At 49.5% G+C, this 27,465-nt stretch overlaps 1 protein-coding gene across 1 annotated transcript; it reads left to right on the top strand.

The window, feature by feature from the left end:
* Positions 1–27,424, top strand: CGN (cingulin). The gene is made up of 21 exons (XM_018046081.1): positions 1–110; positions 6,647–7,521; positions 8,257–8,357; positions 8,501–8,570; positions 8,675–8,764; positions 10,695–10,822; positions 11,738–11,870; positions 12,376–12,588; positions 13,025–13,173; positions 13,422–13,554; positions 16,373–16,573; positions 16,905–17,111; positions 17,882–18,139; positions 19,150–19,320; positions 20,402–20,563; positions 23,797–23,886; positions 24,347–24,430; positions 24,544–24,662; positions 24,980–25,088; positions 25,479–25,642; positions 25,922–27,424. Exons 2-21 carry the CDS (start codon positions 6,661–6,663, stop codon positions 26,061–26,063), a joined length of 3,585 nt encoding a protein of 1,194 aa, XP_017901570.1. The 5' UTR covers positions 1–110; positions 6,647–6,660; the 3' UTR covers positions 26,064–27,424.

Consider the following 27,465-nt stretch of genomic DNA (forward strand, 5'->3'; position numbering starts at 1 on the left):
AAGAAGGAGGGAGCGCCGAGGGACAGAGGGGGAGGGCCCGGGAGCTGATCGTGCAGCTCTCCCCGAGCCCGAGCCCGAGCCCGAGCCCGGGAGCGCCGAGCCCGGCTAGGGTGAGTGAACCGGGCGGGAGCGAGGGCACCCAAGAGGCAGGCGAGCCCTCAGGTGTACCCTTGAGGGGCGGGAGTCAAGGCGATCAGAGATACCCAGGGCACAGGTGCTGTGTTGGCGAGAGGAGGAGGGGAGGTCAAGGTAGGGTGGGAGTACTACTGATAAAGAGCTGGCTTCTGCTCTAAGATGCCAGACGCAGGTGCTTGGGAAGGTGCCAGGTGAGGGGCACCTGAGGCTAAGGCTATTCCCAGGGCATGAAAGCGTTTCAGGGCCAAGATATCTCTGGAGGTCAGACGCCAGTCCCTGGGGCAAAATTTCTCCTGGAGACCGGAATGGTAGGGGGAAGGAGTCAGTCTCGGTAGGGTAAAGGGGACTTGCTGTCTATGGTTCAGAGACGGAAGGGAGAGGGCGTGGAAAGGTGCTGTTTCTCTGAGGTTCTTTCCCCGACTGCCAGTCTGAGCCGGCCCTGATACCTCTCTTCTGGCTCTGAGATGGCTCTGAGGTGTGGAGTCTTTAACCTTTCACCTATGGGAGGAGACAGGTGCAATTAATAGACACAGAGGTAAGAGGAGAGGATACCCCCATCTCTTTGCTAGGTGTGAAACTAAGGCTTTCGACATTTGTCCTCCTTTGCTTTCTTGCCAGAGAGGATTTTTCCTTCTTCCTCTTGAGAGAGTGCTCTATGAGAGAGGGATTTGAGTAAGCACTGATCCCTAGGCCTACAAAATATGTAGAAATACTTTTTTCTAATGAGGCCTTTTTCTGGGGGCTAATGTCAAACCCTCCCTCCAAGCACACATACTTCTGGGGTTCTAGATGGAGCCGTTGGGTGAGGTTTGGGAGCCTAACCAATTTTCTTGATGCCTCTTGGAAATTCTCCATTATTTGCTGAGACCCCACCAGGCATCCCTGACAGCTGGACCGTGGTGGCTGTCAGACTGGCGGAAAGCACTGGTGCAGGAAATAAGCAGGGCTCCTCGGGAGATCCCAGGACTAGGAGATTCAGCACCTCCAAGTCTTCAGGCTGGATGAGAGGTGCGCATGAGGGCCTAGACTAAACTTCTGAGGCAGATTTCCTTGCCTTAGGCGGGTGAGGGAACCAGAGCCAGCCATAACTTGGCCCCTTTGATGCCCTGCCTGAGAAGAGTTGTTGTAATTGGGCAATAATTAGCCACCGCTATGTAGTCGACAGGCTGCCTACACATGCCTCCATACCTCTTTTTTCATCCTGGGTATTTGGGAATGGGGGGCTGGCCCTAGGGGACTGCTAATCCCGAGATTTGCCTGACCCTAAGAGGATTCTGGCTTCCTAGAACCCTTCCTGCTTTCCCCAGGCTGACCTGCTTGTCACCACCCTTGTGTGAAGTGAGGAGAAGAGGAGGGCAGCTGGTTTTCTTCAGGCTAGGCGAGGGAGAACCAAGAGCCAGGGAGGTGGCCCAGGTTATGTGGGATGTGGAATGCAACCTTGGGAACTCTCACGAGGGAGGGGTAGAGGGAGACAGCCTTCCTGTCACACACTGGGCTGTCGGCTTTCTCTCACTCACCAGGCTCATTGTGTATCTGTTCGTGTCTCTGTTCCTCCTGCCTGTTCCCTTCCCACCTTCTGCCTTGGCATCTAAGCTGGACAGAGTCCCTGCCCCTGGTTTTGCCCCTCTGCCTCCTCTGTGGTGTGGAATTTCTCTGATTTGCTTCACAGACTGCCAGTGGAGTCTCCCTGGCCCTCCCCTTCCTCTTGCCTCTCAAACCTGTCCAGCCAGTTTGCAGGGGCCCAGTTCCTCATTGTGTCCCCCCCCCGCACCCCCCCCCCCCACCGCCCTCGCCACTGGCCCAGCAGCTCCAGCCTGGCGCTCAGGTTTGGCTGTTTCAGTGGACTGAGCCAGGAGTACACTTGGCGGGTTCTTTTTGGATCCTCAGTCAACCTTATCTCATTACCTGTATGAGAAAACAGGAGCCAAAAGATCAAGGTCACTGAGTGGTCCTTTTCTATTTTGTTTTCCTCGTTACCTCCAAGGGGGGTCTAATCAGTGTACCTCTAGTTTACCCATTTTCTGCATCTGCCAATTATATAGCATCTAGTATATTGCAAGGCCCTCTATATACCAGTTCTTCCTGGGCACACCCGAAACCACCCCACCCCCACTTCTGCCAGGAGTCCAGAGACCCTGTCACTCCTAGGTGGAAGCCAGACGCTTATGGCTGGGCCAGAGATGATGGAATTGGGGCAGGGCAGGCTAATGAGTAACTCAGTGAGAAGTGGCTGCCTGATACAGATGCTGTGTCCGCCCCCTCCTCGCAGGCAGGAATGACAGGCACACACATGAAGCTGAATTAACTTGTGGTCTAGTCTTCTTCCCAAGTCCAGTTGGTGAAGAGCGCCCTGGGCACTCCCTGGAGGTGGGAAAAGCAGGGTCAGGCATCCGGTGAGAGCAGAGGCTCTGGGCTCCCTGTTGCCTGGCACTGGATCACTGTTTACCTGCCTCTGGCGCTTACGCAAGACCTTGGAGCTGCCCTGCTCCCTGGACCCGCCCCGCTGTCCTCTGTAACTGAAGGCGGATAGGTTTCGGGTTTTCCATGTTGAATCATTTAGAGCCCTGCTTTCTGACCCACCTCAAAGATCCCTTCAGCCCTCCTGGCCCTGGATTCATATGTTCTGGGGCTGCAGAAGATTGAGTTTTGGGAGTCCCTGGGACCTAGAGGTAGGCTTGGTTCCACCTCTGAGCAACCTGATGCTCTTGGGTGGGCAAGGGGCTATGTATTCTCTGGGACTAGGCTGAGAACTCCTTGACCAGAATCTGGAAGATCAGTTGATACACTATCATGGTAGAGCCACATCATGACTTCTGATAGCTGGCAGTCTAGGCACATTTGGTTCCAAAATTATGACTGAAGAGGGCAGGGAGTCCAGGCCAGGAAAAGGTTCTGTTACTAGGGCAAACAACAAGTGGCTGTGTGGGATCCTTGGGACATCTCCCCACTGCTGTGTGAGTTCTCCTTGGTTCAGGATACAACTTTTAATAGATATATGTTGATGTCTGCTATCTGGTAGGCCCTGGGGACACAGGAGTCAGCTGAGAGCAATGTTTTTTTCCCCTCCAGGAGCTTATAATTGAGTGGAGGAAACAGGAAACAAATTGTCACTCTGATAAATATATAATTATGGTACATGTATACAATGGAATATTACTTAGCCATGAAAGGGACTGAATTTGAGTCAGTTCTAGTGAGGTGGATAAACCTAGAGCCAGTTATACAGAGTGAAGTAAGTCAGGGAAAAATAGATATTGTATATTAATACACACATATGGAATCTGGAAAAATGGTACTGATGGACCTGTTTGCAGGACACGAACAGACGTGGATGTAGAGAACAGACTTAGGGACATGGCTGGGAAGAAGAGAGCGGGATGAACTGAGAGAGTAGCATGGAAACACATGTGTTACCATATGTAAAACAGATCGCTCATGGGAAGTTGCTGTATAATGCAGGGAGCTCAGCCTGGTCCTCTGTGGCAATCTAGGGGAGTGGGATGGAGTAGGGCATGGGAGGTAGGTTCAGGAGGGAGGGGATATACATATACTTACAGCTGATTCATGTTGTTGTATGGCAGAAAGCAACACAACATTGTAAAGCAATCATTCTCCAATTAAAAATAAATTAAAAAAATAAATAAACTGAGGCAAACTCATGAGGCCATCTGTGGAGCATATAATGTGCATCTGATCTAGTCTGTGGGAGGGAAGGGTCAGGAAAGGCTTCTCTGAGGAGTGACATCCTTTTGTAAACCAAAGTGAAGCCAGGAAGGCCCTCTTGGAAGAAGCAGCATATGTGCAGGATAACATTTGTTGACAACTTTGTGACAGGCTTTTGCTGCTAGGTGATGTTTACCATCTTGTCATTTTCTCTATTTTTACTGAAGTAGAATCTAAGTAAATAAAGGGCAAAAAATCTTAAGAGTATAACTTAATAAATTTTTATAGTTGCGTATACCCAAATAATTGTTATTGTCTAATTCTCATGGGCAGCTACCTTGTGAGGTAGTATCATTATGTCCATCTTACAGATGAGGAAACAGGCTTAGAAAAGTTGCGATTTGTCCAAGGTAATATACATTGAGTGAAGAACAGAAACGAGGATTCCAGGTCAGATCCGGAGTCTGGTCCAGAGCCTTTTCTATCGGATGAGTGGCTTGGAGAGCTTGTACCTTTGCCTTGTAGCTCCTTTTCTGGTCCCATTTCTTTTCTTTTTAAAAAAGAAGTATTTATTTATTTTTGGCCATGCTGTGTCTCCGTTGCTTCTTGAGCTTTTTTCTAGCTGTGCTGCATGGCCTTCTCATTGGCTTCCTCATTCCCTTGTTGTGGAAGATGGGCTCCAGGCTGCCTGGGCTTTAGTCATGAGGCTCCCAGGCTCTAGAGCACAGGCTAAGTAGTTGTAGCACATGGGCTTAGTGGCTCCACACCCTGTGGGATCTTCCCAGATCCCTGAATCTGTGTCTCTTGCCTTGGCAGGTGGATTGTTTATCATTGAGTCTCCAGGGAATCCCTCTGGTCCTGTTTCTTACTTGAATTCCAGCATAGGGTCCTACCAACTAAGTATCTTGCTTTCTGGGGTGTCTGAGTCAGAGGTTGGTTGGTCCAGAGAGGTTGGTCTACCCCATTGTCTGGACAGTGGAAGGATGGGGTCCTTGGGTTCGTGGGTGGGCTTTGAGGACCTTTTGAGATGCTGTGCCAAAAGTTTGGTAGAGCTGTCACCTGGGGGAAGGGTGCATTGCTTTCACATTTTCTCAAATACCAAAAAAGGTGAAGAACCATTGCTGATAAGGGGTTCCGCCCCTCTATATCTTCCTCTGGAGGGGAGGGACTGGGAATGTTAGGAATGCTCTTCCTCCAAGCCCTGTCTCACCTAGAGCTCTGCCGCTCCTTTCCTTGCTCCTGCTGGTTCATGGGCTTCTTAGCCCTTCTATAGTCCCTGCCTGAAAGAGGCCTTGCCAAGTTTCCTTGGCCCAGAGCTCTTCTGAGGGGTTGAATTGGGTATGTTTGCCTCTCTGGCACTTCAGAGGCTCCTCCTCCAGTTTGGTGCTAGGCCCTGGTGGAGGTTAGCAGAAGGGGCGGGGGAAGCTGGTTTTTTATTTACTTAGAGGAGAAACTCTCCTCCCCAAGTTCCTGGAGCCAGCGCATACCTGGACTACATTCCATCTGCTGACTCTGGGCTTAGGCAGTATGGACCCAGGGAGGCAATCTGCGGGTGGTCTTGGCCCTGGCCCTCAGATGGACAAGTCTGCCTGCCCTGGGGCCTCTTGGACTCATCCCACATGGCCTGCAGGATCTCAGTTCCCCAACCAGGGACTGAACCCTGGCCCCGGCAGTGAAAGCATGAACTTCTAACTACTGGACCGCCAGGGAACTCCCTGGACTGGTATTCTGTTAAATGTTATTTAAATCTTTTCTTGAGTGGGCTTCCCTGATGGCTCAGATGGTAAAGAATCCTCCTGCAGTGTGGGAGACCTGGGTTCCATCCCTGGGTCAGGAACGTCCCCTGGAGAAGGAAATGACAACCCATTCCAGTATTCTTGCCTGGAGAATCCCATGGACAGAGGAACCTGGCGGGCTACAGTCCATGGGGTTGCCAAGAGTTGGACTTGACTGGGTGACTAACGCTTTTTTCTTGAGTAGGCAGTACTCAAAAGGGACCAGCTTCAAAAGGTAGCAGATACAAAAGGAACCAAAAAGTACTTTCCTGGTGGTCCAGTGGCTAAGACTATGTTCCCAATGTGGGGGGCCTGGGTTCGATTCCTGGTCAGGAAACTAGATCTCATGTGTCACAGCTAAGATCCTGCATGCCACAGCTAGACCCGGCACAGCCCAGTAAATGAATAAATAATATAAATAAACAAAAAACCCCAAAGGGACAAAAAGATGTCTAGGAGAGAGCCAGTCATTCTCCCAGCCCTGTCCCCTATCCTCACCCCTGATGCCATCACTGCTATCGGTTTCTTTGAGTATCCTCCCAGAAATGGGATGACATACCCTGGGGTCTGCTGTATTTGAAATCAGCTCTGGGAATGGAGGCCCCTGTTCTCCACTGGGCTGGAGGCATTTGCATATGGGGGTTGTGCCTTCCTTGGGGTTGGGGGAAGCATATGGTAGTGCTATATGTATATGTGTGAAGATGAAGAAAAATCTTTAAATTTTGGCAAAGCCAAGCTCCTCAGGACTGTATTAGAGGAAAGGAATTCTTCTGGGTCAGTGGGTCTCAAAGTGTGGAATCTGGATGCGGCACCAGCATCACCTGGGAACTTGTTAGAAATGTAAATCTGCCCTTGGGGGCTACCTCCTGAGGCTGATACTCTGCAGGGGGTGGGGGGGTGGAGTCTGTGTTTTAACAGCTCCTTCAGATGATGCTGCTCCAATGAAGTATGAGAACCACTATTTTGTATAGAGGGAATTGGCAGGCAGTCAGCCTCATAGAAGCTGGGCAAGAGGAGGTTTCTGGGTTTCTATTTCTAATCTCTCAGCTTAAGCTCTTTCCTTTATCTTCCAGGACCCCTCCTATCCATGGAGCAGGCGTCCACCATGGCCGAGCCCCGGGGCCCTGTTGACCATGGAGTCCAGATTCGCTTCATCACAGAGCCAGTGGGTGAGGCAGAGATAGGCACCCTACGTCGTGGTGGGCGACGGCCAGCTAAGGATGCAAGAGCCAGTACTTATGGGGTTGCTGTGCGCGTGCAGGGCATCGCTGGGCAGCCCTTTGTAGTGCTTAACAGTGGAGAGAAAGGCAGTGACTCCTTTGGGGTCCAGATCAAGGGGGCCAACAACCGAGGGGCGCCAGGAGCTCTGAGCTCTGACTCAGAACTTGCCGAGAGCCCCTACTCTCAGGCCAGGGAGTTGCCTGCCCCCTCGCAGGGCAGCACCTCAGATGAGGAGCCCGGGGCCCACTGGAATGGAAGGCTACTCCGCTCCCAGTCCCAGGCCTCCCTGGCAGGCCCTTCCCTGATGGATCTGGACAATAGGAGCACCAGCCTGCTGGAGCTGGCCCCACAGGGGACTTCCCTGGGCAACACCATTGACACTGCCCCCCTGTCTTCGGTGGACTCACTCATCAACAAGTTTGACAGTCACCATGGGGGCCAGACCCGGGGCCGGACTGGCCGCCGCGCGCGGATGCTGCCCCCTGAACAGCGCAAGCGGAGTCAGAGCCTGGACAACCGGCTGCCACGGGCCACCCTCCAGGAACGGGAGCGCCAGTCCCCCGATCACTGGATCCCTGGTGCAAAGCATGACCAGCGCATGGGCAGCTCGAAACCGTCAGCCCAGAGCTCTCTAGGCGGCTTTAGCCGTGCCCGTCAGACCCAGGACTGGGTCCTTCAGAGTTTTGAGGAGCCACGGGGGAGGCTACAGGACCCTGCAGTGTTACAGGTCAGACCCCACCCTTCTGTGGCTTCCAACCCCTGGCCCCTTCTCATCAGTCCTGACCCACCAGCCCTGGGCCCCCAAGTGGACTCATGATCTATAGCAGTCTACATTTTGTCTTCCACTTTATCCATCTGCTTAACATGATATTCACGTGTACAAGATACTTCCATGGGCAGAATTCTAAAGGAAGTGGAAGTAACTGTGAAATCACCATTCACAAGCCTGGAGAGCTAACTCGTTCTTGCCAGACCACTGTGTGTGCCTCAGTCACTAGCATTTGCTAGGGCTGCCACAGACGTGAAGCAGGCTTGGGGGATATGAGTGGCTCTCTGCTGCTCTGGCCAAAACTCCCACCTTTGTCTCCCACTCAGGAATGTGAGTGAGTAGGGGAGTGACGTTACTCTGAGACAAAGTTAAATCTATTCTAAAAGTAAATCATTTACACATTCTAGTACATTAACTGCCATTAGTGACAAATAGCCTGTGACACAGCTCACAACTGGTTGAGAGCTGCCTGTCGAGCAAAATCTGGTTTGCAGCAATAGTGAGAGGTGGCTCCTTCCTGGCCTGTTGCTCTGGCCTCAGAAGTATTGCCTCTGTACCCCCTTTTCAGGCTCGTTCTTCATGCTTGAAGGGCCTCATCTCCCAACTGCCACTTCTCTTCCACCTGAACCCCATACACGCTTCTGGCTTAATCTTCTCAAGCTCCCAATTTCTTTGGGTTTACTTCTTGTGTAGTTCAAATCAACTCCAGACCTTCTCCGAGACCAGCAGGAGGCCGCCCCACCAGGCAGTATGGATCACGTGAAGGCCACCATCTATGGCATCCTGAGAGAGGGGTGAGTGGGGACCCCTCCCAACAGCAGAGTCACTTTCTTGTTCTAGCTTTGTTCCCCATCTTCCCTGCTCATAACCCTCCCTTCCCTCCTCTCTTCCATCCCTTGCCTCCCCTTACCTTTGCATCTGTCCTTTCATCCTCCAGAAGCTCAGAAAGTGAAACCTCTGTGAGGAGGAAGGTCAGTTTGGTGCTGGAGCAGATGCAGCCTCTGGTGGTGAGTGGCCTTCTCATGGTGGAGTGAGGGGGCAGGCTTAGGGCCTTGTGCGCCTCAGGATCTGGATGTGGACTCACTTCTTTCCCCCACTGTGTCTCTGGCAGATGGCTTCTCCTGGTTCTGCTAAGGCAGTGCAGGCTGAACTCACCCAAAAAGTGGAGGAGCTACAGAAAAAGCTGGATGAAGAGGTGAAGGTGAGGAGAGGATCAGAGGTGCAGGACGGGTAAAGGACCGCATGGGAGAAGAAACTTGGCCTGGATGGGCCCTTCCAAGCAGTGGGAAGAGCGCTTGTGTGTCCTGTGAGATGAGACAAGAGTGTGTGCTAGTCCCAGGAAGGACTCTGGGGGTTCTCCGGAGCTCGGAGAGGAAGAACACATTCAGCAGGGGTCCAGCTACTTTTCTTTCTGTTCCTCTGGACGGTCCTGTCCTAGCTCCGCCCCTTGTGCTGTGCTTAGTCGCTCAGTCGTATCCGACTCTCCGCAACCCCATGGGCTCCTCTGTCCATGGGATTCTCCAGACAAGAATACTGGAGTGGGTTGCCGTGCCCTCCTCCAGGGGATCTTCCCAACCCAAGGATTGAACCCAGGTCTCCCGCAATGCAGGCAGATTCTTTACCATCTGAGCCACCAGGGAAACCCAGCTCTACCACTTACTGACTGTATAAATCTTGAGCAAATTATTTACCTCAGTTCTTTTCATCATTATCATAATGATAGCAGTAATAATAGCTGTCATTTGTTGAGCTGAATTATTGTAGTAGGTACTATCAGAGAAGGCAATGGCACCCCACTCCAGTACTCTTGCCTGGAAAATCCCATGGATGGAGGAGCCTGGTAGGCTGCAGTCCATGGGGTCGATAACAGTCGGACTTGACTGAGCAACTTCGCTTTCACTTTTCACTTTCATGCATTGGAAAAGGAAATGGCAACCCACTCCAGTGTTCTTGCCTGGAGAATCCCAGGGACTGGGGAGCCTGGCGGGCTGCCGTCTATGGGGTCGCAGAGTTGGACACGACTGAAGCGACTTAGCAGCAGCAGCAGCAGCAGCAGGTACTATCCCGAGTAATATATAATGATTATAGTGACCCTGTAAAGTAGGTATTCTGGACCCTTGTATGATAAGAAAGTTGAAGATCAGAAAGATGAAGTGAATTGCCCAAGGTGGTAAATTGTAGAGGAATTTTAAAATTCAGGTCAGTCTTATGCTCAAGCCTTTGTACTCATTTTTTTTTTTTTTAATACTGCTTCTGCCTTGGCACAGTGGTAAAGAATCCGCCTGCCAACACAGGCGGTGCAGGAGGTGGGGGGTTCTTCCCTTCCCAAGGGTTGGGAAGATCCCCTGGAATAGGAAATGGCAACCCACTCCAGTATTCGTGTCTGGAAAATTCCACGGACAGAGGAGCCTGGTAGTCTACAGTCCATGGGTCACAAAGAGTCAGACCCAACTGAGCATACACACACAGTTATTACTGTGTAACAAATTACCTCAAAACAAACATCACCCAGTATCTGAGTGTCCAAGATCTGGGAGCCACTTAACTGGGTAGCTGTGGCTCAGGGCCTGTAATGAGCTTCCAGTCAAGATATTGGCTGAGGGTCTAGTCATTAGGATGGAGTTGGAGGATTTACTTCTAGCATGGCTTACTCAGTGGTGGTTAGCTGGAGGCCTCAGTTCCTTGCTACGTGGACCTCTTCATAGGGCTGCTTGAGTGTCTTCACAGTACAGTAACTACCTTCCCTCAGAATGAGTGATTCAAGAGAGAAGGTAAAAAGGACGCTGCAGTGCCTTTTTATGACCTAGTCTTAGAAGTGATACATCCCTTCCTCCTTTTTCTGTTTGTTAGAAGAGATAGACTCCCCTATACTATACTAAGTCCAGCCTCTGCTCAAGGGGAGAGGTTTCGCCTTTTGAAAGGAATGGCAAAGAATCTGTGGACATATTTTAAACCATTACAAGTACCAAGGTTTCATATGAGGCTTAAATGCAGATAATATACATAAGGTTCCTAGTTCAGCGCCTGTCACATAGTGAATATCAATAGGTGTTAGACATTTCCATTATTCCTGGTCCTTCTGAGAGGCTTGACTTACCCTTCACCTGTTTTATTCTCCTTTCTTTTTCCAGAAACGGCAGAAGCTAGAACCGTCCCAGGTGGGGCTGGAACGGCAGCTGGAGGAGAAGGCAGAAGAGTGCAGCCGATTGCAGGAGCTGCTGGAGAGGAGGAAGGGGGAGGCCCAGCAGAGCACCAAGGAGTGAGTGCAGCTGCTGGCGCACACAGGGCCATGTGGGGACCTCAGCCAGATTCAGAGACTCCCCCAGCACTGGGGGAGACAGGCAAATCTCCAGAAGCTGAAAGGGGCAGACAGAGATGGTTAAAGATGGGGCCTTTCTCTTTACCTTTTCTATCAGATATGCTAATAGTGCATGAGTTAGGCTGCCTGGGTTTGCCTCTGTGGATCAAGATCTTAATCTGTAAAATGGGGTTAATAATAATACCTGCCTCACTGGATTGTTGTGAGGATTCAATCATTCATGTAGCAGAAGTTTTGCGATGAGTATTATGTAGTAGGTACTGATCTAGATTCCTGTGGTTCATCTGCTAAGTCGCTTCAGTCGTGTCCAACTCTGTGCAACCCCATAGACAGCAGCCCACCAGGCTCCTCTGTCCCTGGGATTCTCCAGGCAAGAACACTGGAGTGGGTTGCCACTTCCTTCTGCAATGCATGAAAGTAAAAAGTGAAAGTGAAGTCGCTCAAGTCATGCCCGACTCTTAGCGACCCCACGAACTGCAGCCTACCAGGCTCTTCATTCCATGGGGTTTTCCAGGCAAGAGTACTGGAGTGGGTTGCCATTGCCTTCTCCATGTGGTTCATCAGTGAACCATAAAGATGAAGCAAAGTTTCTAGTGAGGAAAAACAGACAGTAAACAATAAGCATATTATATAAGTAAATGTGTAACATGTGAGAAGGTGGTAAGTAGAGTAGGTTAAAGAACCTTAGGAGGGCTGGGTTGTAGGGGAGCAGGTTACAGTATTAAGTCAAACAGGGGAGACATTGTTAAGATTTGAACAAACGCTTGAAGGAAGTTTAAAGGAATTAGTATATGTATAGTGTTTAGAAAATGGACTGACACTTAATGCTCAATAATGTCTGTGATTGATTATTAGGCTCCAGAACATGAAGCTTCTCCTGGACCAGGGTGAAAGGGTACGGCATGGGCTGGAGACCCAGGTGATAGAGCTGCAGGACAAGCTGAAACAGGCCCAGGGTCCTGAAGCTGCTAAGGAGGTGCTAATGAAGGTAGGGAGGAGGGTGTGTGTATTAATTGCTTCAGTCATGTGCAACTCTGCGGCCCCATGGACTGTAGCCCCCACCAGGCTCCTCTGTCCATGGAATTCTCCAGTCAAGAGTACTGGAGTGGGTTGCCATTCCCTTCTCCAGGGGAATCTTCCCAACCCAGGGATCAAACCCAGGTCTCCTGCTTTGCAGATTCTTTATCATCTGACACCAGGGAAAGCCCAGGCATATCTGTAGTTTCCCCAAAGTATGGGGAGGAAGTAGCTGACTGCCTCTTTAGGGTGCTTTCAGGCAGGCTCAGTGGTGGGGTGATCCCAGAGACAGAATGGTGGGTTTCCTTTAGCCTAACTAGGCATTGTAGAGGGCAGAGAGCACCTGTTCACGTGCCTAGCAGATCGGAGGTGCTCAATACATATTTTTTGACTGACTGGATTAATGAATGGACGAATGAACAGACAGGTGGATTCTAATGTGGTCACCTCTGTACTTCCACCTTCACTTTCCCCAGGACCTGGTAGAGACCCGGGAGCTTCTGGAAGAGGTCTTGGAGGGCAAACAGCGGGTGGAGGAGCAGCTGAGGCTGCGGGAGCGGGAGCTGACGGCCCTGAAGGGTGCCCTGAAGGAGGAGGTGGCCTCGCGGGACCAGGAGGTGGAGCACGTGAGGCAGCAGTGCCAGCGGGACACCGAGCAGCTTCGCCGGAGCATGCAGGACGCGACCCAGGCATGTGGCGAGAGCAGGGCTGGGAAAAGAGGGCATCCCGGGGAAGGGGGCTGCCTTGAGGCCTTGGTATCTGGGGATTTTTTTTCCTGGTCATCACCAGAACTCCTGCTAAAAGACACGTGTGAGATGTAATGAAAACCTTCGTCAGGAAACCTGTAAGGGTGGAGAGAAGGAGTGCGGGCCAGAAGTCCCACGAGGGTGTGTGATCGGAGTCCCGTGGGGAAATAATGGAGGAGACTCCCTCTAGATGACAGAGGCACACTGTGTCTTAGGACGAGAGCCTTGTACCAGCACTGCGCCAGGCTCCCTGGGTGTCAGGGTGTGCAGCTGGCACAGTGCCTCTGGACCTGAGCCTTACCATCTGCACTCTCACACTTTGCTCTAGAGTTAGCTCTTGCCTCTGAACCTCCTGGCCCCCGACTCTCCTCTTCCTTAGGACCACGCAGCGTTAGAAGCCGAGAAGCAGAAGATGTCAGCCCTGGTGCGGGGGCTGCAGAAGGAGCTGGAGGAGACCTCAGAGGAGACCGGGCATTGGCAGAACATGTTTCAGAAGAACAAGGAGGAGCTTAGAGCCACCAAGCAGCAGTAAGGATAGTCCCCCCCAGGAAGCTTGTCTAGGATTCTTCCATCCCTGCTCTTCCCGGTCAGCGCTGTGCTTTTCCCTCTTCCGTTTCTCAAACTGCCCTTCTCCATATCCACCTTCCTCCCTCCTGAGGGTGAGGGCCCAGTGTATTAACCTCCAGGGAGGCGGTGCTCATTGTTCTGCTAGCCTCTCCCCAGCAGGTGGCCTCACTCTGTTCCCCTTCCCTTTTATCTCACCTTGCTGGGCTCAGACTCCTGCAGCTGCGTATGGAGAAGGAGGAGCTGGAAGAGGAACTTGGGGAGAAGATAGAGGCCTTGCAGAGGGAACTAGGGCAGGCCCGAACTGGTGCTGGAGAGACTCGCCAGGTGGAGGAGCTCAAGAAGGTACTTGGAGGCTGGGGGACAGCAGGGCAGGTCGGGGTGATGGGCGCATGCCTCACGCATCCACGAGGGCCTTCATGCTGCCTCCCACGGCTTTGTTTTCAGACTTCCTCCTGCCTGCTCAGCCTTATCTTCCCAGCACACACTCCGGCAGCACTGGTCTCCTCATTCACTGTAGACATTTCTAATGGAAAGAACTCTCCGTGGCCAGCTTGGGTTATAGCCAGAGGCTGCTGGCTGACTTCCAAGAGACCTCATGCGTAGCAACACTGAGGTGAATTTGTGAAACTCCAGGCTCATTTTTGCAAGCTTGGAAACCTCATTTGGTCAGCATAGCAAGGGTTACTTCATCTTTTAGAGGGGACTCGTTAACTACACTTATGAAACTAACATTTACAGTTAGAACACTGGCTTATTAACTCACAGTGAGCAGTGTTGTCACATGGATTGGAACACTGGCAGTACATGGCCAGCTGACCTACATGGGAAGCCAAATTGTAATTTGAAGGCTGCTGCAGAATCTAGACCCAGGGAACTAAGTGTTTTTATCATGCGTGGATATTTTATAAACAATCTCATAAAACTGAAATGAACACAGAAATAATTTCTTCATATTCCTGGCATTAGTTTATGAAGGACAAGAAAGCAGTGCTGTATTTCAAATGATTTGAAAGTTAGAAAATATTTTCGTTAATTATAATTATGGAGAATTGGCATTTACAGCCTCTTGAGAAACCTTCCTGGTCTACATTTCTTTGATGGTCTGTGCTTGGTATGTAGTAGGTAATCAGTTAACAAGTATTAATTAATCAATGCTTATTGATCGTGCATTTACTATGAGGCTACCTAACTGTAATCAGTAAGCATTGTATTTTTAAACGAGTAAAGAAATATACCTCTGAGTGATGATTTCCCAGATAAGTAAAAGCTTGAGCTTATAAAAAAAAATTATGGTGGAGAAAAAGATAATAAATGTTAACCAAGTATACTTTGGTGGTTGTCAAATCAGAAGTACTCCTAGTTTTTACTGTATTGTTATTAAGTTAACAAATAAAGATAGTCTGAAGTCTGTTCATTATATTAGCTGACATAGTGAACTTGGACATTCCTCTGGAGAATCTCAATTAATTTATTATGCTAGGTAAAGCTAAAAAGTAATAACTACTGTTTCATTTATCTCATATATTAAGTACATTTTATTAAATATTTAATCAGCCTATAACATATACATTAGGAAAATAAACTAACCCAGTCCACTGTAAACCACACACTGGTAGTTTTCTTTTTGTTTGTAGTTAGTATGTCAGAGTCTTATATAGAAGACTCACTATATATATATATATAAATAACCTTTCAGCCTAATTGTGATACTTTCTGAATTTCAGAATTAGCTACTAGATAATTAGAACCAGAAATCATATTTTAATATTTTAAAAAAGAAATCAGAGCAGCAAATCACACTAATATTTATTGTGTCACATACTTTGGTTTTCAGCATTTGAAAAAAAAATAGCTATTTTTATTTTATTCATACACTCATCTGTTCCACATAGATTTTTTAAAGTAGAGATTTAGTTCATGTACCATAAAAGTCACCCTTTTAAAGAATACAGTTTAGTGGGGTTTTGTATACTCATACAGTTTTACAACCATCAGTTCAGTTCAGTTCAGTTCATTTCAGTCGCTCAATCGTGTCCAACTCTTTGCGACCCCATGAATCGCAGCAGGATATTCTAATTACCCCAAAAAAGAACCCTGTATCCATTGGCAGTCACTCTCCTCATTCCCAGGAGCCACTAATCTACTTTCTCTCTCTATGGATTTGCCTGTTCTGGACATTTCATATAATTGGACTCCTATAATATCTAGCCTTTTGTGTCTGGCTTCTTTCATCTAGTATGTTTCTCAAGGTTTATCTGTGTTGTACCAAGTAACAGTATTTCATTACTTTTTGTGGCTGAATAATATTCCACTGTATGGATATACCATATTTGTTTATCTTCATCAGTTTTTAAATATTTTTTAATTTATGGCTGTGCTGGATCTTCATTGCTTTCCTTGGTGTTTCTCTAGTTGTGGCAAGTGGGGGCTACTCTTTGTTGTGGTGCGGTGGCTTCTCTTATTGTGGAGCATAGGCTCTAGGCAAGTGGGTTTCAGTAGTTGCAGCACACGAGCTTAGCACTTGTGATGCATGGGCTTAATTACTCTGTGGCACGTGGAATCTTCCTGGACCAGGAATTGAACCTGTGTCCCCTGCATTGGCAGGTGGATTCTCAGCCACTGTGCCACCAAGGAAGTCTTATCTGTTCATCAGCTGATGGACACTTGGGTCATTTCTATATTTAGCTATAATGAATAATGCCACTATGAACTTTTACTTACAGGTTTTTTGTGAACATATGTTTATATAGTTCTCTTGGGTATATACCTAGGAGTGGAATTGCTGGGTCGTATGGTCACTTTATGGTTAACTCTATGAAAGTGGAAGTCTTTCATTCGTGTCTGACTCTTTGTGACTCCCTGGACTATGCCGTCCATGGAATTTTCCAGGCCAGAATACTGGAGTGGGCAGCCATTCCCTTCTCCAGGGAATCTGCCCAACCCAGGGATCAAACCCAGGTCTTCCGCATTGCAGGCAGATTCTTTACCTGCTGAGCCACAAGGGAAGCCCAAGAGCTCTTGGAGACATTGCCAAATTATTTTCCAAAGTGGCCATACCATTTCACATTCTCTCCAGCAATGTATGAGAGTTTCAGTTTCTCCACTGTCTGGTATCCCAAGCGGGTTCTCTCTGCCCTGTCACCATTTCCCTTCCTTCTAGGAGCTGCGCCGGACACAGGAGGAACTTAAGGAGCTGCAGGAAGAGCAGCAGAGCCAGGAGGTGGCAGGGCGACACCGGGAGCGGGAGTTGGAGAAGCAGCTGAGGGTTGAGGCTGAACGAAGCCGGGGGCTGGAAGAGCAGAACCTCCAGCTACAAAAGACCCTCCAGCAACTGAGACAAGACTGTGAAGAGGCTTCCAAGGCAAGGGGAGTGGGCATAGGGCTTAGGAGGTGGAGGCTGAGGGGTCTGGAGGGCTGAGGAGCCAGAGGGCATGGAAAATTACCTATCATGGGTATGTATAGACCAAATACCACGGTCCTAGGTGTGTGCTTAAACGTAGCCAGGATGTGGCTGGGGAGGCCGGGCTGTACCTTGTGACACCCACTGCTTCTCTGTAGGGTGGGGTTCTCAGGGAAGCCTCTGGCTGGCGGTACCACCCCTCTTTCAGTCGCTCTCTGTGTGGTGGTTTTCCTGGGAGTCGTCGATGACTTTGAGCCCCGGGGTCTGAGCCACCTCTCTGAACCGGCCTCAGGCTAAGATGGCAGCAGAGACAGAAGCGGCAGTGCTGGGGCAGCGTCGAACAGCAGTGGAGACGACGCTTCGGGAGACCCAGGAAGAAAATGACGAATTCCGCCGGCGCATCCTGGGTCTGGAGCAGCAACTGAAGGAGGCACGAGGCTTGGCGGAGGGTGGGGAAGTGGCGGAGGCTCGGCTTCGGGACAAGGTGCAGCGGCTAGAGGTTAGTGCTTTCGCTAACATGTTTGGCTTCCTCCCTGTCCTCTGTCCTCTCATCCCTGGCTACATACTGGTGGCTTAGATGGTAAAGAAACTGCCTGCAATGCAGGAGACCTGAGTTCAGTCCCTGGGTCAGGAAGATACCCTGGAGAAGGAAATGGCACCCACTCCAGTATTCTTGCCTGGAAAATTCCATGGATAGAGGTACAGTCCGTGGGTCGTGACAAGTCAGACATGACTGAGAGACTAATACTTTGACTCTCATGGCTGAGATGGTAAAGAATCTGCCTGTAATGCAGGAGACCTGGGTTTGATCCCGGGGTCAGGAAGATCCTCTGGAGAAGGGAATGGCGGCTCACTCCAGTATTCTTGCCTGGAGAATCCCATGGACAGAGGAGCCTGGTGGGCTACAGTCCATGGGGTCACAAAGAGTCAGACATGACTGAGCGACTAACATGAACATGGGAATACTCAGCCGTTGCTTTTATTTTGCCTGTAATGTGTTTCTGTTTGCCTCCCTAACCCTCTGTTGACCTTGGGTTTGTTTCCGGAGTGTGCTTTGGTGTGCATGTCTCAGCCTTTGCACTAGTGTTTTTGTCCACCTCCCACTCTACATGGCCTCTGATCTTGGTTGGTTCCTTTGAGCCTGTTTTCATTGTCCACCTTTTTCAGAAATATCTCTTCATCTTCCCTCCCTTCTGCTCACCTCCAAATGGCTTGAGCCTGAGCTTTGCATCCTCTTGGTCCAACATCCCTTACCTTCCCCTCTCCCAGGCAGAGAAACAGCGGCTAGAGGAGGCCTTGAATGCAGCTCAGGAAGAGGAGGGGAGCCTGGCAGCAGCCAAGCGGGCACTGGAGGCGCGGCTAGAGGAGGCCCAGCGGGGGCTGACCCGCCTGGGGCAGGAGCAGCAGGCGCTGAACCGGGCGCTGGAGGAGGAGGGCAAGCAGCGGGAGGTGCTCAGGCGCAGCAAGGCCGAGCTGGAGGAGCAGAAGCGCTTGCTGGACAGGACTGTGGACCGGCTGAACAAGGAGGTGGGGCACGGGCTGGCCCCCGCTCAGGAAGAGGCTCAGCTCATACAGAAGCTTGCCTGGAGCAGTGGGCAGGGGAGGGAATGGGGTCACAGCGTGTGGTGTTTGCTTTCCTCAAGTTCATTGTTGGGGAGGCCAAGGCCAAAGAGGCAGAGTGGCGTCCTTCCTGTGTCCCCTGAGTGTTCTCGCCCTCCCCTGCCATCCCATTCCTTTATGGTCTAATCCTCGGAGACCGTCTGTCTCCTGGAGTTCCTTTTAGAAGTTTATAAGACCTAAACATAGGAATCTTCAATGGTAGAGTTTTATATTTAGAGGAAGGGGAAAAAAAGGCCTATGGTCCCTTCTTAGACATCTGTAAGACCTAAAAACAGGAATTTTCATTGGTAGAATTTTATATTCAGGGGAGGGAAGGAGAAAGGAAGAAAAGGAAATAAATTGCTATTTTTTCCGGTAAGGTTATCCACCTAGTCTCTTATTTATAAAAATGGAGCAAACACCTGTTTCATCAGTTCTAAAATGTATATTGTATCATCTCTGGAATTGATTTGTCTTATAATTGATGGTATGTTATAGTTCAGTTGGCAACTTTTCCTTTCAGTGGTATACCTTATAATAATCATTGGTATCATGGGTTTGCTAAAATATGGTCATTTCAGGCTTACTTTGTATCAGGCACTGCTATAAGTATGTATATAATTAATTAACATAATTCTCGCAATAACCTTGTGATGTACTATTATTATCCCATTTTACAGATAGGGAACTGAGATTGAGAGAGGATAAGTAACTTGCCTGTCGTCGCACAGCTAAGTGGTAGAGCAGGATTTGAACCCAGGAGATCTATATATTACTCCCAGACATACTAGGGACCTAGATCCAGGAGAGAGCAAGAGAGGGCTGCTTGGGCAGGAAAGAGGCTCTGGGAGAACCTAGGGAGTCTGGGCCCAGAGAAGGGACAGAGGCATCTGTTAAAGAGCTTCAGGGTTGAAAAAGCTCTTCCCTCTGTGTCTTAGCTGGAACAAATTGGGGATGACTCAAAGCAAGCCCTGCAGCAGCTCCAGGCCCAGCTGGAGGATTACAAGGAAAAGGCTCGGCGGGAGGTGGCAGATGCCCAGCGCCAGGCCAAGGAGTGGGCCAGTGAAGCTGAGAAGACCTCTGGGGGGCTAAGCCGGCTTCAGGATGAGGTAGGAGCCTAAATGGCAGGATACTGGGAATCCTCCCAGTGTTCTTATATTGAAGGTCATTCATTGCCTCTTAATTAAGTGTGTCTGACTCTTTGAGACCCCATGGACTACACAGTCCATGGAATTCTCCAGGCTAGAATACTGGAGTGGGTAGCCGTTCCCTTCTCCAGGGGATCTTCCTGACCCAGGGATTGAACCAGGGTCTCCTGCATTGCAGGCATACTCTCTACTTTCCGAGCCACCAGGGAAGTGAAGTGAAAGTTGCTCAGTTGTGTCCGGCTCTTTGCGACCCCACAGACTACACAGTCCATGGAGTTCTCCAAGCTAGAATACTGGAGTGGGTAGCCGTTCCCTTCTCCAGGGTATCTTCCCAATCCAGGGATTGAACCCAGATCTCCCACATTGTAAGTGGATTCTTTACCAGCTGAGCCATGAAGGAAGCCTGCCTCTTAATTAAAGCTGTTGCCAAAGGATCCTAGGATCTGGGTTTAGGTCTAATCACTTATGTGGAGGAGGGTGGAGGGAGTTGTCCACCCTAGATGCAGACAGAGGATGCATTCCCCAGTGGCTCAGCGGTAAAGAATCCGCCTACAATGCAGGGGATATAGGAGATGCAGGTTCGATCCCTAGATTGGGAAGATCCCCTGGAGGAGGAAATGGCCACTCACTCTAGTGTTCTTGCCTGGAGAATCGCATGGACTGAGGAGCCTGGCAGGCTATAGTCCATAGGGTCGTGAAGAATCAGACATGACTGAATCAACTGAGCATGCATGCACTTAGGTAGGGCTGTACTCTGTAGTGATGCACTTAAATCATTCCTGTACAGACAACACATCCTCTACTGATGCGTTTTCAAACCCTGCTGCACATTGGGGCACCTGGGGAGAGCTTTAAAAATCTCAATACCCAGGATGCATCCTGTCCACTTAAATCATAAACCCTGAGGCTTGGTTTCAGGATCAGTTGTCTGAAAACTCAGGTGATTTAAAGTGTTGAAGAATTTTCCCCCGCAGGGTAGACTGCTCCCACCCCACCTCCACCTCACTTTATCTGAGCTGCTGCATTTTTCTCTTCTAACCAGACTCAGAGGCTGCGGCAGGCCCTGCAGGCATCCCAGGCTGATCGGGACACAGCCCGGCTGGACAAAGAGCTACTGGCCCAGAGATTGCAGGGGCTGGAACAAGAGGCAGAGAACAAAAAACGCTCTCAGGATGACAAGAGTCGGCAAATCAAGAGCCTTGAGGTGAGGGGTTGACATGTGGAGGCAGGGTGGGGGAAGATGGGGGGAGGTCTGGATCCTGGTGCAGGTGGGACTCCTGTGGGAAAAAAAGCCAGAACACTCCCAGCCTCTTTCTGTATTCAGTTCAGTTCAGTTCAGTTCAGTCACTCAGTCGTGTCTGACTCTTTGCGACCCCATGAATCGCAGCACGCCAGGCCTCCTTGTCCATCACCAACTCCCGGAGTTCACTCAGACTCACGTCCATCGAGTCCGTGATGCCATCCAGCCATCTCATCCTCGGTCGTCCCCTTCTCCTCCTGCCCCCAATCCCTCCCAGCATCAGAGTCTTTTCCAATGAGTCAACTCTTCACATCAGGTGGCCAAAGTACTGGAGTTTCAGCTTCAGCATCATTCCTTCCAAAGAAATCTCAGGGCTGATCTCCTTCAGAATGGACTGGTTGGATCTCCTTGCAGTCCAGGGACTCTCAAGAGTCTTCTCCAACACCACAGTTCAAAAGCATCAATTCTTTGGCACTCAGCTTTCTTTATAGTCCAACTCTCACATCCATACATGACCACAGGAAAAACCATAGCCTTGACTAGACAGACCTTAGTCGGCAAAGTAATATCTCTGTTTTTCAATATGCTATCTAGGTTGGTCATAACTTTCCTTCCAAGGAGTAAGCATCTTTTAATTTCATGGCTGCAGTCACCATCTGCAGTGATTTTGGAGCCCCCAAAAATATAGTCAGCCACTGTTTCCACTGTTTCCCCATCTATTTGCCATGAAGTGATGGGACCAGATGCCATGATCTTCGTTTTCTGAATGTTGAGCTTTAAGCCAACTTTTTTACTCTCTTCTTTTACTTTCATCAAGAGGCTTTTTAGTTCCTCTTCACTTTCTGCCATAAGGGTGGTGTCATCTGATATCTGAGGTTATTGATATTTCTCCCAGCAAACTTGATTCCAGCTTGTGCTTCTTCTAGCCCAGCATTTCTCATGATATACTCTGCATAGAAGTTAAATAAGCAGGGTGACCGTATAGTCTTGACGTACTCCTTTTCCTATTTGGAACCTATCTGTTGTTCCATGTCCAGTTCTAACTGTTGTTTCCTAACCTGCATATAGGTTTCTCAAGAGGCAGGTCAGGTGGTCTGATATTCCCATCTCTTTCAGAATTTTCCACAGTTTATTGTGATCCACACAGTCCAAGGCTTTGGCATAGTCAAGAAAGCAGAAATAGATGTTTTTCTGGAACTCTCTTACTTTTTCGATGATGCAGCAGATGTTGGCAATTTGATCTCTGGTTCCTCTGCCTTTTCTAAAACCAGCTTGAACATCTGGAAGTTCACGGTTCACGTACTGCTGAAGCCTGACTTGGAGAATTTTGAGCATTACTTTACTAGCGTGTGAGATGAATGCAATTGTGCGGTAGTTTGAGCATTCTTTGGCATTGCCTTTCTTTGGGATTGGAATGAAAACTGACCTTTTCCAGTCCTGTGGCCACTGCTGAGTTTTCCAAATGTGCTGGTATATTGAGTGCAGCACTTTCCCAGCATCATCTTTCAGGATTTGAAACAGCTCAACTGGAATTCCATCACCTCCACTAGCTTTGTTCATAGTGATGTTCTAAGTGACTTCACATCCCAGGATGTCTGGCTCTAGGTGAGTGATCACACCATCGTGATTATCTGGGTTGTGAAGATCATTTCTGTATAGTTCTTCTGTGTATTCTTGCCACCTCGTCTTAATGTCTTCTGCTTCTGTTAGGTCCATACCATTTCTGTCCTTTATCGAGCCCATCTTTGCGTGAAATGTTCCCTTGGTATCTCTAATTTTCTTGAAGAGATCTCTAGTCTTTCCCATTCTGTTGTTTTCCTCTATTTCTTTGCATTGATCGCCGAGGAAGGCTTTCTTATCTCCTTGCTATTCTTTGGAACTCTACATTCAGATGCTTATATCTTTCCTTTTCTCCTTTGCTCTTTGCTTCTCTTCTTTTCACAGCTAGAAAACTGGCAGCCCGCAGCTGATGGGTTTTACTTGACTGCAGTGCTTTAAGCACTACTGTATGTAGTCTGAATTATTTGCCACTGTTTAGAAGTTTAAAGATGGCAAGTAAAATTTTGGATTTCTGGCCTCTTGTTTACCTTTGAAAAATATAACAGCGAGGGGCTTTGAGTCCCCAGTTGTCTGCATGGTAATAGTTGGCTGGAGCTGAGCAGCAGCTTCTCCCCTCTAGAGTCAACAGTGGTCTTCAGTTTGCTGTATTTGGCAATAACAACAACAGTAATCATAGCAGCAGCAGCAAACACTTAATATATTGTGCTATGTGCCAAGTACTTAAGAATCATTTAGTCCTGAGCAACGCAGGAGGCCCGGGTTTGATCCCTGGGCCTGGAAGATCCAATGGAGACGTGAATGGCAACCCACTCCAGCATTCTTACCTGGAGAATCCCATGGACAGAGGAACCTGGTGGGCTACGGTCCATGGGGTCACAGAGTCAGATATGACTGAGCAGCTAACACTCATTTACTCACTCAGTCCTGAGAATAGCCCTTTGGAATGGGTAGTTTTGTTTTATCCATTTTACAGATGTTGAAAACAGACACAAACAGGCTAAGCGACTTGTCCTTGGCTCCTTTGCTAGGAAGTGGTGAAGTGAAATGAAGTGAAAGTTGCTCGCTCATGTCCAACTCTTTGCAACCCCATGGAGTATACAGTTTATGGAATTCTCCAGGCCAGAATACTGGAGTGGGTAGTCTTTCCCTTCTCCAAGGGATCTTCCCAACCGAGGGATTGAACCGGGTTCTCCTGCATTGCAGGCGGATTCTTTACCCGCTTAACTACCAGGGAAGGAAGTGGTAGATCTGATTTTTAAACCCCGGCAGTCTGGCTCTGGTGCCCATGCTCTTAGTCTGTATGTGGTACTGCCTGGCTTGAGTTTAGAAGCTTGGGTTTCTATTTTCCCATTAGGGAAATAGGGCTGCCCCAGTGAGAAACAGATTCTGGGGTTTGTCCTCCTGCCAAGGAGTCAGGATCAAAGTGGGCCTGCTCCTTCCTCTTGATGACTCACTTGGGCAGCAGAGGGCGCTAGCTGCATGGAGGCTCTGGGCAGGGGGCGGGACCAACGGGTTGTGGGATGGGGAGAGACAAGACTCTCTGGAGGCTGGGGTCTGAGAGAGTCCAGGTGAGAGTGGCATTGTGGTGTCCAGCATTTGGGGCAGAATTAACCCAAACTGTTGGCCCTCTGCCACAGGAAAAAGTCTCACGGCTGGAGGCAGAGTTAGATGAGGAGAAGAGCACAGTGGAGCTGCTGACCGACCGGATGAATCGTGGCCGAGATCAGGTAACCCCTTCCTGACCCCTCATCTATGTTTATGCCTCTCAGCCCTTTCAAAAACAACCCTACCTTCTCATCTTTCATGTCTGGAGAGATCTAGCTGCAGAATTGGTGCGTGACTAGTTCTACTGCAGAGTCTCATCTGCTTCCGGGAGGGGTTGGCAGGTTTCCTCAAGTGGAAGGAAGCCAGGAATTTGAATGGAGGAAGGAATCCTGGTGGCCTGGGCTACTGACCTGAGTCTGGACCATTTCCATTCAGAAGGGATTCTGGTTCCTGGTGAGACTGAGGAGGCCATGTTTCAATCCTTATGGCTCCTCCCATTTGAGTAGGCTGTGATTTCTTAGTTGCCTGGGAATTTGGGGGATTCAGAGAGCACCCTCCATTTACTCTGCCCAGCTTGGTTTCAGCTTGCTGGTTCATCACCAGTCCTCCCCAAGCCCAATTCCTCTGGCCTACTCCTGCTAGGTGGACCAGCTGAGGACAGAGCTCATGCAGGAGAGGTCAGCCCGGCAGGACCTGGAGTGTGACAAAATCTCCTTGGAGAGACAGGTGTGGGGGTGGGGTGGGCAGTCTCAGGGAGAGACCTTGGGAGGTGGGTAGAATGACCGTGGAAGCAATTGGAAGTAGAGTGCAAACCAAGGAGGCTTCCTGTCCCCTCTCAGAACAAGGACTTGAAGAGCCGGTTGGCCAGCTCAGAAGGCTTCCAGAAGCCCAGCGCCAGCCTCTCGCAGCTTGAGTCCCAGAATCGGGAGTTGCAGGAGCGGCTGCAGGCAGAAGAGAGGTGACACGAGCCATCCTTTCTCTCTCCCTCTGGGCTTTTCTCCTCTGGGGACCCCCACCTTCTGCCTCAGTCATGGCAATCTGGCTTGATCTTTCGGGAGCCCTCTTCTCTTGATAGGGAGAAGAGAGAATTATGGAAATTCTGAAATGTGAATGGCCTCTGTCTACCCAGTTCTTTGGATCTGCCCTGGATCCTTCCCAGCCTAATGGTGGGGCTTGTGGCTGAGCCCTTGGAGCCCTTGGAGGCAGTATGGGGCCAAGTAGCAGCTTCTTTAGAAATGACAACAGCCTAGACATCCCCCTACCCCACCCTTTTAGGGAGAAGACAGTTCTGCAGTCTACCAACCGAAAACTGGAACGGAGAGTTAAAGAGCTATCCATCCAGATTGATGATGAAAGGCAGCATGTGAATGACCAGAAAGACCAGGTAAGGATGGCAGCCAGGGCCAGGCAACCATAGGGCAAGTATATACTATGCATTTTCTTGAAGTCCAGGGGAGGGCCTACCTCATATGTGTTCTATCTTAGACTTTTTTTCCATAAGGACAGAGAAACTAGAGCAAAAGAACTAGATTAGTGCATAGTAAGCGTATGTACTGAGTACTTATGATACACTGGGTACATTTTCTAAGTGATGTATTAACTCATTTAATCCCCAAGACAAACCTGTGAGGTTAGGGAACTTGCCTATGGTCACAACATTTTTCTAGGGGCAACTACATATACCTTGTCAAGATTGCTACGGGGGGGGGGGGATGTCTCAGGCCACGGTAGCAGCAGCTGCTTTTCTAATGGGGGGACTTGGTATCCTGCCTAGCTAAGCCTGAGGGTGAAGGCTTTGAAGCGGCAGGTGGATGAAGCCGAAGAGGAAATTGAGCGACTGGACAGCCTGAGGAAGAAAGCCCAGCGTGAGCTGGAGGAACAGCATGAGGTCAATGAACAGCTCCAGGCCCGGATCAAAGCCCTGGAGAAGGACTCTTGGTATGGGTTGCTCTTCTGCCCCCTGCTCCGTTGGGAATGAGCACTCCTGAGCTGGGTGGGGAAAAGAGGACTTCACAGGCACTCATTCCTGGATGAAAACCAGGGTGGTTGTCTTTTAGTACCTCAGTATCCATCCTGTACCCCATCTCCCCTACTTCTTAGGGGAATCTTACGGGTAGTTTTAGGCTTTAGGAGAACTGAGTTTCTTTAGCATGAGAAGGGAGGCTGTTTAAATCTTTCTGTCATCTTCTCTGACTGGTATTCCTCTCTTTGACTCAGGCGCAAAGCTTCCCGCTCAGCTGCTGAGTCAACCCTCCAGCACGAAGGACTGAGTTCAGATGAGGAATTTGACAGTGTCTACGATCCTTCCTCCATTGCCTCACTGCTTACAGAGAGCAACCTGCAGACCAGCTCTTGTTAGCTTGTGGTTCACAAGGGCCCATAAACCACACCTGAGGCCTGGCCAGTTCTGCTCTGCTCTGTCCAGCTTCAGATTCCTCATCTCTGGCAGGGAACCAGTTATTAAAGACCTAAGATGGGAAGGGGTTTGAATGATGGTGATAAAAAAATGCATCTGCGCTAAACCAGTAGAGGGACATTCCCCTTCCTCTGGGGGGAGTGGGCTCTTTAGGCCAACTGAGCCCCCTCCTTAAGTGCCGATAACCCCCTCCTCTGCTCCCTCATAAAAGCAGGCTGGTCAGGGGGATTGAGTGGGCTAGGAAGGGATAGAAATTGCCATGTATATAAAGCTTGCTTTCTTTAGCCCTTAACCCTAGGCTCAGGGAAATACCCTATGTGATTCTGCCCCCTTGACTCCTGCAATTCATTTCCTTCCTATTCTGGAGTGGGGTTAGGGGAGCATTATGGGTAATGGACATGCTGGCGTGACTCTGCCCACTTCTCACATGCTCTTCTTTGCACAGTCATGGGGCCCATGCGGTAGTCCCCACCTGTCTCCATTACTATATTTTTTGTCTTCCTTAGGCTAGGATCCAAGGGACCCTTTCTCCTTCCCTTCCCATCTTTACCATTTCTATGTTCCTCCTTCTCAGTGCCTTAGCCAGGGTGAGGAGATACGGATGCTCTTCTTGCCCTTTATACCTGCACATTCATACCTCTCCAAAGATCACCTTTTCCCCAGCTGGGGCCCTCTGCCTTCCCTGCTGCCCCAGTGACTGGTTGAGAGATCTGCCGGCTTCTCTGCCTATGAGCCCCTGTGAGAGGGGCTTTGGTAGGGCTGTAATAAAGTGGTGGAGCCTGCTTCTGCTCAGGGTTTCTATCCTTCCTCCTCTCCCTCTGGACTATGATGTGTTTATTAGATGGTTGGACCTGGGAACCCTGACAACTCTCTACACAACTTTGAAAAGCAAACGTTTCGGTCTCTATGGCCGTACTTGTGGTTTCTCTTATCAGAGGTGCCCAAGCCCAGTAGGGAACTGAGGGACCCTCATTAATCTCAGGAGCCTGGACCTGATACACAGGGGCTAGAAGCTGACTCTTGGTAGAAATGGGAAGAGGCAATGGAGGATTTGTTCCTGTTTTGGGATTTGGGGAGAGCCAAGTTCTGGTGGGGAGGAGGTGAGGAAGATGATTCACCTCTCTTATTTCCTAAGCAGGCTCTGTAAGGAGCCTAAAGGAGGGAGAAGCCTGTTCTCATCAATGACTTGTAATTTCATCATTTAGAAAAATTCCTCTATTCTGCAAATCATATATTCTCTCCCAATCCAATCAAGCATTGAATTTTTATTTTAAATTAAATAAAAATTATATATCTATACTGAAATCCTTGACTTGTCTTCTCATTCATTTTCCTGATTTATTTG

The sequence above is a fragment of the Capra hircus genome, chromosome 3 (assembly GCF_001704415.2).
Source record: "Capra hircus breed San Clemente chromosome 3, ASM170441v1, whole genome shotgun sequence".
Classification (NCBI taxonomy): domain Eukaryota; kingdom Metazoa; phylum Chordata; class Mammalia; order Artiodactyla; family Bovidae; genus Capra; species Capra hircus.

Bases quoted from the DNA above. Each gene is read 5' to 3' on its own strand.
- CGN (XM_018046081.1), top strand. From the start codon at position 6,661: ATGGAGCAGGCGTCCACCATGGCCGAGCCCCGGGGCCCTGTTGACCAT. The intron at 8,358-8,500 runs GTGAGTGGGGAC...TTCATCCTCCAG, and splicing joins TATGGCATCCTGAGAGAGGG to AAGCTCAGAAAGTGAAACCT. The intron at 8,571-8,674 runs GTGAGTGGCCTT...TGTCTCTGGCAG, and splicing joins AGCAGATGCAGCCTCTGGTG to ATGGCTTCTCCTGGTTCTGC.